The sequence below is a fragment of the Capra hircus genome, chromosome 7 (assembly GCF_001704415.2).
Source record: "Capra hircus breed San Clemente chromosome 7, ASM170441v1, whole genome shotgun sequence".
Lineage (NCBI taxonomy): Eukaryota > Metazoa > Chordata > Mammalia > Artiodactyla > Bovidae > Capra > Capra hircus.
In genome coordinates this window covers 30,685,367-30,701,047 of record NC_030814.1, presented here as the reverse complement: position 1 = coordinate 30,701,047, position 15,681 = coordinate 30,685,367, and the positions used below count along the sequence as shown (strand labels likewise).

At 43.5% G+C, this 15,681-nt stretch overlaps 1 protein-coding gene across 6 annotated transcripts in view; it reads left to right on the top strand.

Moving 5' to 3' along the window:
- The window catches only part of LOC108633191 (teneurin-2), a 755,039-nt gene that overhangs the window by 317,379 nt on the left and 421,979 nt on the right, over positions 1-15,681 (top strand). For all 6 annotated transcript variants that reach the window (XM_018050074.1, XM_018050073.1, XM_018050072.1 and 3 more), the window contains one exon: positions 12,079-12,288. In XM_018050074.1, the coding sequence (XP_017905563.1) occupies positions 12,079-12,288 (210 nt within the window). The remainder of the gene's footprint in view (positions 1-12,078; positions 12,289-15,681) is intronic.

The window sequence follows — 15,681 nt, the reverse complement described above, 5'->3', positions numbered from 1 at the left end:
CTTGTGTTCTTGGCCAGTATTGGGTCACTCCTCTGAAGCAGTTCCTAGGATAGGAAGCCTTCATAATTATAGAGTGGGAGTGCATCGTAAACAGGGTTTAGGTTCTGGGGTCAACCCAGCCAAGCCAAAAAATAGTCACTCCACCACCGTGGAGAATTCCTTAGAAAGCACCATCTTAGCAACTGACCTATTTCCTGTTAATAAATCAAGCAGTAAGTTTTCCCTTCAAGGTTGTTGCAGACTGCTGTGACTTCATTTGAGCACCAGATGAAGCAGTAGCCGAACGTTTTGTTGTTGTTCCATCACTAAAGTCATGCCCAACTCTTTGCTACCCCGTGGATTACAGCACTCCAGGCTTCCCTGTCCTTCACTGTCTCTCTGAGCTTGCTCAAACTCATGTCCATTGAATCAGTGATGCCATCCAACCATCCCATCCTCTGTCACCCCCTTCTCCTGCCCTCAATCCCTCCCAGCATCAGGGTCTTTTCCAGTGAGTCAGCTCTTCACATCAGTTGGCCAAATATTGGAGCTACAGCTTCAGCATCAGTCCTTCTGATGCATATTCAGGGTTGATTTCCTTTAGGATTGACTGGTTTGATCTCCTTGTTGTCCAAGGGAATCCCAAGAGTCTTCTCCAGCATCACAGTTCAAAAGCATCAATTCTTTGGCACTCAGCTTTTTTTATGGTCCAACTCTTAATGTTCCAGCTACTTGATTAAAAGAAAAACATACATTTAAAATCAGAATAAATTCTTCTCAGCAAAATACTGACACATTGAGAGGCACCAAAAACCCAAGACCAACAGAAATGGCATCCAGCAGGAAAGTCAATACCATTGCGCGTTTGACACATGTGCAATAAATATTTGTGGCATAAATTGTTATAATCAACCAATAGCACCACTCCCTACAGTGTGCAGGCTCTGAACTGGGTACCAAGATGCAGAGGTGCGTGATCCCTCATTTCTCTCCAATCATTCATAGTCTCATGAATGAGCCAGACATGTAGAAAAATAAATATGGTAACATATTACAAACACAATGATAGAAGGATGTCCTGGGTAACCACTGGGTGAGGTGATCAGGGAAGATTTATAAAGAAGATGATGCTTAAGCTGAGTGTTCCAGGAGGTTTGCAGGAGAAGGTTGAAACTGTCAAAGAGTAAGGAATGACTTCCATACATAGGGAAGGAGGGAAGGGGAAGATGGATATTCAGTCACCCCAGTGCTCTGATGTGGTTAGAGTATAGGGCATGAGAGCATCTGGGAAGAGAGAATTCCATAGGAGAGTTAGAACGATGTTTCATAGGCACTGAGGAGCCTTGGGAGAGTAAAGGAGGATGTCAGGAACAAATCTGTATATTCAGAAATATATTGGCTCTTAAATGGGGGAGAGAGACACATGAGTGAGGGATACCATTTAGTGGTAAGCTAGAACCATAGGCTAGACTTATACACCATATTGGTGGCTGTCCAATATGGTAGCCAGCAGCCGCATGTGGCTATATGAACTTAGATTAAGAATTCGCTTCCTCATTTGCAGTAGTCACCTTTCAGTTGTTCGGTATTCACATGCATTAATCATTATTGACGTAGAACATACCCATCATCCCGGAGAGTTCCATCAGTCAGCACTGATCCACACAAGTGCACATCACCAAAATAATAATACCATCTCATCTTAAAGAAGCTGAGAGATGTAATTAAGATGCATGTATCGAGGAACTAGGAATCTGTGGTCAGAATGTGTTTGAGACTCCCTTACCTTGGGTAAAGGGTTGTATTGCCTCTGGTGGAATAGAATCCCCGTCCTCCAAAGGGAAAACTGTACAGATTCACTGCATGTCATCTCATGAATATGAAAGGGCTGGCATTAAGAAAAATTATAGAAATCATATTACTTCAAAAATAAACTCTCCCCTCTATCTAGAGCCCGATCTATATTTGACACCTTCCAAAGTGCAGTGCTGCCAGGAAGATGTGCTATATAAACAGGCAACTTGTTCGTGAGATCTAGGAATGACACTCAGAGGCATGGAGCCCCAAACTGTGAAGACAGTTCATGCTCAAGCTCCTGAAAGAGGCTCTTTAACTGGGGCAAGTCCAACAGCCTGCCACTCTTCCGATAAATTATGTATAATGGCCTGTGCGAAATCAGGATAGTTTTGCCAGGGCCATCTGAAAACGATTTGTTTTCAAGAAAATGCTTAACTGGGCTTTAGTGAGTTCAGTGAAGTGTGAGTGAAGAGGGCAATTAGGTCTTCTGCTGTAAAAATAAAAACTTGAAATGGGCTGATATGGAATAGCTCAAGCCCAGTTAAGCTGATACTGCCTCATTGAGAAGCCATAAGAGGTCATCATGAAAATTCCTCAGGTGAGATGCACTTACCTACGCCCGAGCTGGAATGTTCTCCCCGGAATCTCTTACATGTGTAAAGGCAACCCAACTCTCTACTGACAGGCAGGTCTCCCCATCTTCTGGATAAAGGCCAACTGTAATGTCTCTTAGCAACAAATTAGATTTGCTCTGAGGAACTTTTCCCTCTCTTTAACTTAAATCCCCCCATTTGCATCTTAAACTTATTTGCTTGAAGTTTTCTTGGGTGAAGAGCTAACTGGATCCAATTTTTACTTCTAATATCTACCTGTGTGCCTGCATGCTTATTCGCCTCAGTCATGTCCGACTCTCTGCGACCCTATGGACCGTGGCCTGCCAGGCTTCTCTGTCCATAGGATGCTCCAGGCAAGAATCCTGAAGTAGGTTGCCATTTCCTTCTCCAATATCTACCTAATTCTTATCAGTTGGAAAAAAAAGGAGCTACTTAGAAATTGACCATGTCACATAAAGGATGTTAATCACAAGCGGTCACACATGCTGTCCCAGGGGTTCTCAGCTTCCACACTGTTGACATTTGGGGCTGGAAGTTATTTCTCGTCAAGGACAGGCCTGTGCATTGTAGGATGTTCAGCAACGTCTCTGGTCTCTGCTCACTAGGCGTCAATAGCATCCTCTCCCTCCCCCACCCCGGTGAATTATGACAACCAAAACGTCTCCAGACATTGCCAGTTGTCCCCTGGAGGGACAAAATTTACCCCAATTAAGAATGACTGATCTAGACTAACATCGACACTAAATATAAGCAGCTAGCAGGGGAATATAGGAGAAGGCAATGGCAACCCACTCCAGTACTCTTGCCTGGAAAATCCCATGGACAGAGGAGCCTGGTAGGCTGCAGTTCATGGGGTCCCTAAGAGTCGGACACAACTGAGTGACTTCACTTTCACTTTTCACTTTCGTGCTTTGGAGAAGGAAATGGTAACCCACTCCAGGGTTCTTGCCTGGAGAATCCCAGGGATGGGGGAGCCTGGTGGGCTGCCATCTATGGGGTTGCACAGAGTCGGACACAACTGAAGCGACTTAGCAGTGGCAGCAGGGGAATATAAATATGTAATATGATGTAAAAATTACACACACACACATATATATACATGCCTATTTGAGTTTTCAGATGCTATATTCATTGAGGTCACTTTGCATTCTACAGTTTTGATCAAACCTACTGTCTCTGTTCTTTTTAAAATCTTAGGCAAGAAATTGAGCCTTGAGTGATTCTCTCACCCTACTCCAAGATTAGTATATTTATTGTAAGGCTCAGTCCAGCTAGAAGGTGATCTGAGTTTTTCTCCATTGCCAAGGACAGAAGGCTACTGCAGTGTAAGCTGGATTGATACCAACATTCGCCGGCATCTCTCCCCTACGCTCTGATGCCCATAGTATTCATATCAATAGACTAGGTACCCCCTGCCATAAATGGTTTCTCTGGGACCCAACACGTTCAATTTCTCGTGATTTAACAAGAAGGGCATCAGCTTATAGAGCATGAACATCTCATAATTCTGGAAGTCTTCTGCCCTGAAATCTATTTTAGGTGTTCTACTAAATAACTTTATGGTACTGACCAAGTTGTATTCTCTCTTTGGCTTGGTAACCAGGTTTAGACAGGATGCTTTTGGTTCTGAGTGACAGAAACCAACTCAAATTGGCTCAAAAAACCAGACAAAACAAAACGAAAAAAAAAGAGGGTTGGGTGGAGAATGAATTGGTTCATATATTGAGAAGTTCAGTGACAGAGCTGCTTCAGTCCTAGCTGAATCCAGTACCCTGACAGCACCAGCCGAGTATGTCTCTCTGCCCCTCCCACCTCTGCGGGCCTCTCTGCATACCCCTTTCTCAGGCAGCCTCTCCCCTTGACTGGCAGGATAACTACATTGTTCCAGCCTCACTATCTACCAGACTCAACCCAAGAGGGAAGAATGATAGACCCCATGACTATCACGTGCCCATGCACACACAGTAGGTGCTTGCAGGCTAACTTGAACCAGTAAGCGGCAAGTTTCATTGTCTCCATCTGAGTCCCTGGCATTACCATGGTGTCAGACACCACCTTATATATATTATGTCTGGTCTTTACTACAGCATGTAAAGTCAGTGTTCATCAGTGTTAGTGTCCTCAGAGAGGCCCAAAGAGGTGAAGTTAATTGCTTAAACTCACACAGAAAGTGGCAGAACTCAGTCAGCCTGGCTTCAAAGTCTGTGCTCTCTCCATTCCCCACTTGGGCTTTGGAGGACAGAGGAAAGCAGGTGGACCAAGGAACTAAGGATGGTTATACAGTATCGAGACAGGAATACTGTAAGCAGGAAGGCAGAGATCCTCATTTGCCAAAGACTGTTGGATAATCACATCCATTAGAATCCAGGATTTCATTTAGGGCCGAGTAGAAAATGAGAATGGGGTGGGTTGATGATGAAGGCAATTAACAGGTGAATTTCAACATGAGCCAAGTCCAGGTTCAGGACTAAGCCATTACAGTTTTAGTAAAACACAAGCTGAAGTTCAGATCTTGGTTCTGCTCTGTTCTTGTTATTAACATCCCTGAGTCTCTAGACAGTGCTGCTGTGATCATTGTGTTAGGTAGTTAGAACAGGAAAAAGTCCAGAATGGCGGTGGCTAAAAGACAAGGAAGGGAAAAGCCCATGAAAATAGAACAAAGGAATATCTGAGAACCAGAGTGAGGACCTCAGGTAAAACCAACAGCACTCCTGGCTAGCCCAGTTTACGTAGAGCAGGCCCAGGGAGAGGAGAAAAGCATGTAGAAAGAGGAGCCAAAATTGGGCCGGGGGGCCTCTCTTCTCTTCGCGTCTTTTGGGCCGACATGCCCTCATGCCTCGAGGATGTATTTTCCCTTACTTTCTAAGTAAAACTGAGCTGTAACGTGGAGCTGTAACACTGGTCCATCCATCGCTTCAAATTTCTGTTGTGACAAGACAGAACCAGGGAAATTACAAACTCCCCCGACATTTACGGTAGTCCTCGGACCTTCCTTTGTTCTATTTTCGAGGGCTTTTCCCTTCACTTGTGTTTTAGCCACCGCCATTCTGGACTCCTTTTTCCTCTTCTTACTACCTGACAATTGGGGAAGGGTATGTGAAAAGTCCCAGAGTCTTTTTCTTAGCACATAAAATAGGCTGAACAGTTGTGCAGCGGTTTCATCCACATTCCTGCAGCTGGAGGCAGGGAGTCCAGTTCGAGCTGGAGGCAGGGAGTCCAGTTCGAGCTGTTGTCAGGGTACTTTGGACCAGGTGTGGTGGCGGCTGGGGCTCTCGTGCCCCAGTGCCTCCCTGAGCTCACCATACCTCGAGTGAGCTGTCCCCTCAACAGCCTTCTGCAGGTTCCATGTGTGGCACTAGGTAGAGTTGAAAAGATCTGATCCATCTTCCAGAATGATGTTCACATGGAACTCCAAAGAAAGTGGGGCCACATTCCTCAACTGTTCATCAGTTACAAACCAAATGCTCAGTTGCTCAGTCTTTTTACAGCCGCAAGGAGTGTGGCCCACCAGGTTTCTCTGTCCAAGGGATTTCCCAGGCAAGAATACTGGAGTGGGGTGCCATTTCCTCCTCAACAAAAGGAGAGCTCAGTCTCAGACACTGAAATTATTTCTGTTTACATACAAACCCACATACCTCACTTTTCACTCTCTTAAAAATAGAGATTTCATAAATCCCAAACATCTGAGGGGAAATGGATAATTTAGTCAGACATCTGAGTAAACAGTAAGTATTGGGAAATGTCATTAGGACAATTGTTTAAATTCTTGAACCAACTGCTTTGCTTTTGTTAACGCCGTCCTTTTGCAACCTCAACTTTAACACAAAAGTGATATTTTTACTAAGTCCTTAAACTTACAAAACCACAGAGGATTTCCTGTTTCTAACTTAAGAATTGCTTTCTTTCTTTGCAAATCATGTGTTATGTGTGCGTGATCTCTGACTATTTCCAGGAGGTGGCTTGTTTCTGACCCCAGTTAATTACCTCCCCTAGGATGACCTCTATGGTGGCTTCCAGAAGAGAATCAATGAGTCTGGGGTTCATACCTTGTTCTTTTTTTTTTTTTTCTAAAGCAATCTCTCTTCTTTAATGTGGGAAGTGGGAAAGCACAGAAAGAACCATCTGAGGCTTGGGTTTTGCCATCAGAACACCTGAATTCAAATCCCAGCCAGTTCTGCCTCAGTTTCTTCACCTATAAATGGGGATGATAATAAGATTTTGTTCACAGAGAAGTTGTGAATGTTATAAGAGAAAAGTGCATATAACATGCTTGGCTAAGTTCTTAGCACAGAGCGAAATCGCATGTATATTTAATAATGAGGTCATTTCACTTATTTTTTTTATATGTAATCGTTCTCCATGATGTTCGTGTTGTTTTGCTTTGACTTTCTCCCACCCGTGTGTCTCTGCGTCACCGAGTATCCTGATACCCCATCCCTGCATAGATCGGTTATGCATTGTCTACACAAAAGATTTTAATATCAGCGAACCATTCATCTTTTGAACAAAAGAGGAACTTGTTGGAAGTGAATTTGGGGGATTGATCTGCAGCATGCCCTCAATCATAAATTAGTGAACGTGTTAGCAACAGTTGGGCAGAATAGCAATTTCACAGATGATATTTACTGCTTTGGGGATGGAGAGTAGATTGTAGCCATTTAATCTTGGGCGGGAGAACTAGAGTTGGATCCAAGTCAGTGTAAGAAGAAAGACAGAGCTGTGATCAAGACATTGGGAGTGAAAGCAAGGTGACTTAAGCCACAGATGGTGTGGAGTAAAGTTTTCAGATGTGGCTGAAGCAGATGATGCATAAGGGGCTGGAGCATAGATGACAAATGCACTCTAGATACGCTGCTTTTCCCCTCATTCCTTACCCGTGATTTTTCTATTTGATGATTCAACCATTTCCTTCGGAACCCAGTGTGTCCTCAGAATCCTTCTCAACACAGCCTTCTGAACAGCCACTACCAGTCAGAGCGAGCATGAAACTGATTTGTCTGGCTACATGTCTTTTCTTAAATATATGTATTATCAGTGCATAGTTGACTTACAGTGTTTCAGGTACACAGCAAGGTGATTCAGTTATACACATATATTATTTTCCAGATTATTTTCCATTATAGGTTATTATAAGATAATGACTACAGTTCCCGGTGCTATACAGTAAGCCTTTGTTGCTTGTTGCATATCTATTTTTTTATTAGAAATCTAGCATTCTATTCATACTAAGTCAAACAAGTAGAATCAAAATATCATAAATTTTTTAGTTAGGTAAAAATTCATAGGGTCCTTTTTTTTTCCCCCAAGCAAAGCTTTACTGGGGCTCATGCCACAGCAGAGGGTAGTGAGAACAAATAACAGTTCCCTTGCTTGCCCAATCCTCAAGGAGGGGCAGGCTTGATCTTTATATGGAGTGAGGACAGGGATGGGTCCAGAGGCTACTCAGAGAGGTGACCTAAGTGGTTTGCACATGCCGTGTGTCTTTCAATCCAAAAAATGTTACGAATTGAAACCATCACAAAATCTTACTCATTTGAAAGCAGAAAAATCAGCAAATTTTACTTAGTTCCCACTTTTAAGGTCATGGGGAATCCAATCACACATAATTAGACTTTGATTTACATGGGGATCTTAGAAAACACTCACACATATACACCCACACATATCAAGACCATGTAAGTTTAATGAATGACATATTGCTGCCTTTACATGTTTCCTCTTGCTTTTTAACAGAGTGATGAAACCTGGTTTTCTGTATATTTGCCATGGACTCTATACACACTCAAACTAAAATTTCAAAAACAGTAGGAACTGGGTAAGGACGTAGCCCCTGGTTTCATGCCCATCCCATACTAAGTATTTTAGTAAGAAATCACGATCTATAAAGTGAGCCTGTGTAAGTTCCAGCTTTCTCCCCTGTACTTTGGAACCTGTTTGGGTCTGTACAGATGGTCTCTGTCAGTTGGAATAGTCATGGGGAAAAATGTAGCATAAGTGAACAAAATTAGCAAATGACATAGCAAATAGAGAACAGCACCCAATTTGACTGGGGGCAGATCTTGGGACTGAGAAATTTCCCAAGGAGTAGTGGTTACCAGCTACAGAATTTAAGGAGCTACCAAAGCATGGATTTTAAGGGTGCATGGATTTTACAGGAATCAGATAATTCTACAGTATGTATTCTAATAGACCGGAATAACTCCCATGCTTGCACTGTTAGGACTTGCTCTTCCATTGTCTGTATGTGTATAAATTAAAAAGCAGTCCTGTCTGTACTCTAGGAAATGAATTCATGCTGAACAAAATTTCCAAAAGTTCATGAAAAGAATGATTTCACAGCAACTATCATATCAGGCTCCTGGAAAATTGCCCCTGAACTTCAGTTCCACCTCAGTCACTCAAAGGAATTTAAAAATTGGCTCCCAGCCACCCTTGTTCTTCAACATGCAGTTTCAGATATGCTTCAATAATACAAACTTTAAAGCCTATTGATTGGGAGTTAAAATCCATTCCTGCCACTGCCTCGCTGCTAAGTAGATGTCAATGCCAACTTCACTGTGCCCTGGTCAGGCTGCCTCTGCATCAAGGAGCCTTGAAGAAGGTGGAGGGTAGCATGGCTATGAAGAAGCCACTTTGAACTTCATAACAAAATTTTGAGAAAAGCTTTGAACTCTGCCAGCTGATAGCTGCTATCAATGGCTATTCAAAGCAGTGTTTCTCATTTGAAATCTCCAGAGCGCCTTGGGATGGGGAAATGGGAAACTTGAAATGTGATTTCCTGTCCATCACCTCCCCTCCTTGTATATCACCTTCTTCCATTCTTGCCACCATGCAGTTTAGGCAAACACCATGCAGACTGGTAAGAGAGGAGACTTGGGAACAGGCAAACCTGGCCCCCGTCACTTGCTGCCTATGCAGTCTCACTGTGCTGTGCCTCAGTGTTCTCATCTGCAAAATAGGGATGATAATCATTTAACCCCAACTGGTCATGATTGCGCTGTGAGAGGCAGATAGTCATGCGAAAAGATTATCAGTTAAAATAATAATAATGATGGTAGTATTTTTATCAGCTTTGGGGGGAAGTCACGTGGATGAAATGTGAGTACTGATTCTGATCACAAGCTGATTATTCAGCCTACCCTTGCCAGAGCATCTGGCAAGAATATCGCGCCTTATGTGGCTCCTGAACAGTTATGAATGAATTGGATTTTTTAAACCAAACTTCATTCATCCATTGACCTGCTTCAGGAATGAGTCTTCTTCGACTGTGTTACTGAGCCCCTAACATTTAAGCTTTAAGGGTACCTTGTTTCCTGTCTCTTTCTGCCACTCCCACCTTCAAAAGGGGTAGTTAATTGGCTAGTGGTTTGATGTGTCTGTGCTGTTGTTCATCGTGTTTCATGTCACCAGGAGCCCCTTTCCTCTTCTCTGGAAGATTGCCTGGATACCGCCTTTCCTAAGAATCCTTGTTTGACTCTCCACCCCTACCTCAACCTGGTCTCTCTTCCTGGGCCCCCATAGAAGCATGTTCTTACATGGGACCATCGTGCTCTTTACCATGTGCTGCTGAAATGATGCATTTTACTGTTTGCCTCTCCCACTAGCCTGTGAGCTCTCTGAGGGCAAGGACGATGTCTTGCTTACTTTTGTATCCTCAGTGTTTAGCAGAGTGCCTTTAGGAGATGCTTATGCATTTTATGATTCAAAATGATCTATCAATAACATTTACTGCACTGGGGAACTGATCATGAAGTACAATTACAAAAGCGATGACAAAAATATACATCCAGATGTAATATCTGAGGGCTTCCCAGGTGGCTCGGTGGTAAAGTATTCACCTGCAGTGCAGGAGATGCAGTTTCAATCTCTGGGTCGGGAAGATCCCCTGGAGGAGGAAATGGCAACCCACTGTACTATTCTTGTCTGGGAAATCCCATGGACAGAGGAGCCTGGAGGGCTATAGTCCATAGGGTCGCAAAGAGTTGGACACAGCTGAGCGACCTCACAATAACGAGATGTCTGAAAATGCCTTCACAGGTGCGGCGCATCTCAAAGCAGGAACATGGGTTTCTCCTGCCTCAGGCGTGTCTTGCCTGAGTTGAAACTCTAACCTGATTCTAGAGTTTGCCTTCTTAATACCTTCCCTCTTTTCGACAACCCCCGATTTAGGGCACATCCCCTGGGCTGCTGTTTGTTCTTGGCTCATTTTTCTGAGTTTTCCAAATGAACAAACCAGCAGGCAAGCAATTGCAAGGACCCCAAGATAAAAGGGTGAATCAGGTTAAAGTCCACACAGCAGTTACCTTCACTCAGCAGTTCAGCTGCCAGGAGTTCCCTGCCACAGAAAAAGAGGCGTTGCAGCAGCCTTCTGTGCAGGAGAAGTTCTTGACCAAAGGCCAGCTCCAAGACACTGCCCACTGCCTTCCAGGCTGGCTGCTCCTCCCTATGGCATGGTGCAGATGGTCCTTGTAGGAATTTCCCAGTGATGTCCAGAGGAAGACAGCGGTGAAAGAAACAGTTAGTCATTCAGTCGTGTCTGACTTTGCGACCCCGTGGACTGTAACGCACCAGGCTCCTCCATCCATGGGATTCTCCTGGCGAGAACACTGGAGTGGGTTGCCATGCCCTTCTCCAGGGGATCTTCCTGACCCAGGGATCAAACCCAGGTTTCCCTCGTTGCAGGCAGATTCTTTACCATCTGAACCACCAGACAATGGTGGCACTGGCCACTTCTTTGAGATGCAAATGTGTTGCCCTTTCTGCCTCTCCTCCGCTTCTTCCCCGGACTAATGAGTTTGATTTTAGTCTCCCTTATTTATCTGTTCATTCATTCAACAGATGCTGTTTGTTAGGAAGATACTGAGGATATAGGAGTGAATAAAATAAGTTGACATATCTCCCTTCCAATAGTCATAAGGGCTGTCAAGAAATTTAAACAGGATGACAGGATAGAGCAGATAAATGGGCAGTTCTCAAGAAGGCAAACAGGGAAGGCTTGAATGAAAAGAAGCAGCGTGTGAGTATCAGTGGGATTGCAGGTAAGGAAGAATGTTCCACTAGAGGGGATGGGAAATGTAAAGACTCTGAAGATGGAATAGTGTGATGTGTGCAAGCAACAGAAATAAAGATGGTACATTGGCCGGAGAATAAAAGTGGAGCATGGTAAGGGCCCTGTTAGAGGTGAGATGGAAGAGGCAGCTGGTGCCAGTGTAGACAAGACATGCAGAGCAGTGTAAAGAGTTTGGGTCTCAAAGTGGGAAGCCAAGCAGGAGGGTGATATGATCTAATTTCTATCAGTAAAATAGCATTCTGGCTGCCGCAGAGAAGGGAGAGAGACAAAGGGTCAGAGACAGGTGTGTGGCAAGAGTGGGCGCTAGTCCATTGAGAGATGGTGGAAACGCCGATTAGGACTATAGCAGGAAAGACGGAAGGAAGCGGATGTCTTCCTGACTGATCCCATTTCAGCTATGTCGATGGATGCTTCTCTTGTCATGTCCATTTTCTGAAATACACAACTACAGTCGTATGAATTTGGACATTTGGAAAAACCATCGAATCACTCAAAATACATCTGGAGCTTTTTTTTTTTTTTGGATATTTGCATTGTGAGGTGATTGTAATGTAACTTTCTCTGGATGCTCTCATGACACTCATTGCTGACCTTTGACCCCTCTGTCCTCTTTCCCAGGTCGTCCCATTCCACCTACATCCTCGTCTAGCCTCCTCCCATCTGCTCAGCTGCCTAGCTCCCATAATCCTCCACCCGTTAGCTGCCAGATGCCATTGCTAGACAGCAACACCTCCCATCAAATCATGGACACCAACCCCGATGAGGAGTTCTCCCCCAATTCATACCTGCTCAGAGCATGCTCAGGGCCCCAGCAAGCCTCCAGCAGTGGTAAGGAAACCGTGGCGTGATCATGTGGTGTTGTGTGCGTGATGATTTGGAGTCTCCTGCGAAACGACACCTCTGAAACCAGGGCTGGGAGAAGGTGGTGTGGGGAGCGAGGAGGTGAAGTGCCTTTGCCATCTGGTGACACTAAGGTTTCAGGGTCTATTTGTTGAAGGTCGTGGTAACTGAAGAGGTGTGGCCTATCTGAACAGAGCTTGGCCCTCCTTCAGTGGGAAGAATTTCCCCCCAACTGCACGTGAGAGTCTGCAGGTCTCAAAGGTGAAGTGCAGAGAGATAATGGAATATTGGATGTTGTGTTACTAGAATTCTGGTCATGGCTGACGGACACCCTCAATGTGACCAATGCATGTGCACCTCAGATCTTTTTTTTTTTTTTTTTTGATGGTTGGCTTCTGACTCTTTCTTCCTTGCTTATTTAGCTGATTTTGCAATTAAAATGTGTTCCCCTGATGTGAATGCTGAATGTCTTGCCAAGTCTGAAGCATTTGAGGGTGACCTCTCCTCTGACCCTCTACTTGTCTCACTTCACTTGAAATTAATGAGCTGATTCCATGGTACCATGATAAATACCACCTCTAAATCCTTGGTTCTCACCATGGTTTTCACATTCACACATCAAAAGGACTAGTCACAACATTCTGTCCCCCTTTTGAGGATTTTGTGGTACTTGCCTCAGCTCCAAATCTCTAAATCTTAGGTGGAATTGCCCCAGACCCAGAAGTAGCCATGCCTTATTTTGATTTCTGCTGTTGGTGGCTCACAAAACATGTGAATGTAGGATTGGGCAGCACCTAGGGTTAAGTACCCACAGCCCAAGGAGAGACATTTGCAGAAATTAATTGCTCCCAACCTCCAAGGCTTTGGAGTTATCTTTGGAGTTGGTCACTCATGGTGTTCATTAGTATATCCCATCAAAAGCAATCCAGAAAGTTCTGGATTTCCATGCCAAGGGTGTTCCTTGATGAAACTGTATTTGGGCTCCATCCATGAGTATATGCCACCAATGGCCTCAACCTCTACAATTAGAGAGGACTTCCTAAGTACATTAAAGATGATTCATTCAGGAGATGGAATGATGGACTGCTACTTATGATGGCCCATGCCCTTCTTCAAAGCCAGCCCTGATATATTTAGTAAACTCATATTCTTTTTCAAAAAAAAATTACCTAATCAAATCTCTCATCAAATGAGCAATCCATTGTTGATATTATGAAGGCCTTTAATCTACCATAAATCTTTATTAGAACTCATCAGAGCTTCTAGTTTGAGAGAAATGTGATTACGGCACTCTTAAAATGACATTACATCATTGGGGTGATTGGTTTATCATTTGGAGAAGAGACATCAATCATAACTAGCATAACCACACAGTAAATGAATTCAACCTTTCTACTGCGGAACAATGACACTGTAATTGCTCAAAATCAGGCTTAAAATGAAATCGGAAAATGCTCTTTCTTCAAATATGATGTTAACTTAATGGAATATATTATGAAAAATCATGTTTGAGGAAATTCTATATAATTAAAAATATGTGGAAATATATTCCCTTTTTTCTTTCATTGGAACCTGATTTTAGCTACAGGATCATTTTTTTTTCCCTTTGCTTCTGAGATTATGTTGCATTTAATTGAACTATCCTCGCTTATATTTTGCTGCTTTTTATTTCATACTATGTAATCGTGATGAATATTGTATTATAAAGGACAAGAGGCTTTTGAAATGAGGTGCACCTGCTGATAGCTTTTTAAAAACAGATGATTATTAGCAAGAAAATGAGCTTTTAAAAACTATCTCCTTTTATGCATATATGTATACCCAAGCCAAGATGATTTCCATAAAAGGGGTCAATTCATACCTCAGGGCTGTCTAGAATGTTTTCTTGGTGATAACGCCGTGAGTGATTTCTTTTCTGTTGTATCAGATTGTAAGTGGTTGATAGGGAATTTTTGTTGATTTGCTGCCTAATCAAGACCTCCTTCTGGTGGACACAACAGATATGTGTGTTCGGACTCAAACTTATCCATTTTTCTTCACTCACACCAATTTGTTCTGCTCACTTCAGACTGATAGCTATTTAAGCTTCAGTAATAGGGAAAAAGACCACAGAAAATTTGAGGGTCCATTTTCATTCCACTTAGACTACAGTGACAGGATTTCTTCACCTGAGGGGTAAAGATCCAAATGTGCACTGTCCTTGTTACTTAATCTGAGAACTGGTTAAAGCTCCGGTCAGCTGGCAGCCATTCAAAATTCTTGATTCTGGCTTAGTGCTAAAGTGAGTGCAAATCCATTTTGAATATGTGTGTGCTCACATGTGTGTGCGTGTGTTGTGGAATGGATGTGGGGTCCAAAGCAAAGTGGGAATTCTATCAAGATCTGAACGTAGTTGCCATGGATTTGAATTTGACATAAAGGATTGAAAATAGAGTTTGACATAGAAGATGCAAAGTGCAGAGCCATGCCTGGGTGTTGTGAATTGAGTCTGATGAAAGGGGCTGGCTTTTTCAGTAGCTGTGGAGGCACAAACAAACTAACCACATGATTGGTTGTGTTATGTTCAGCTGCTTAAGAACACAGACCTTTCGAAGATGGTCTCTTGGCAATGACCCTGTGCTTTGAAGAGCTGGGACCAGTTTGGTCCTTGTCTCTTTCTTAGGTGAAATAAAACCCCTTCCAACACCTTCAGCACATACATGACAGGTAAAAACTTCTTTCCTGCTGCCCTCTGATTGTTGCTGTTATGGCTTGACATTGGTGAAGCCCATTATTAGAGCAGTGCGCTCATTTCCTGCTCAAAGAGCTTCTGTTCTAAAGAGACAAACTGGACAGAAACTGTACGCTAAAATACTTTTGACAACATGAGCATCTCAAGGCAACAACAACACTTCACCGTTATGGCTCCACTGTCATTTTCTATCACTATAGGGCATTCTTTAGCGGACGGTCCTAAATCCCTGGCACCTGTGCAGCCAAATTGCTCTAACCTTCAATCTGTGCCAATCGTGCGGGTACCCAGGTACAGCTAGTGAGATGCTTAGAAGAGGCGTGCTTCCCATTCCCTCAAGCATATTCTTCCAGATAACTGAGCTCCGGCAAGTGGTCCATCCTGTGTCCTGACCTTCTGCCAGAGCAGGTCAGCTCCAGAGATGTTTCTTGTCTCCAACAGCATAATTGCAGATTCTGTGAAGTAACTCATCTGGAAGAAAAAAGTCTGAGTCCCAGTGGCAGCATAATGGAAGCTCCTACAGATGGACGCATAAGACTACCTTCCAAATACGAATGGAGTTTGCATTTTGCTATCAGCATATGAGGCAGAAAATACCCAGGCAGCTGCATTATAGTCTAAAAGCACTGACTTACCTCCTCCACCCTAAA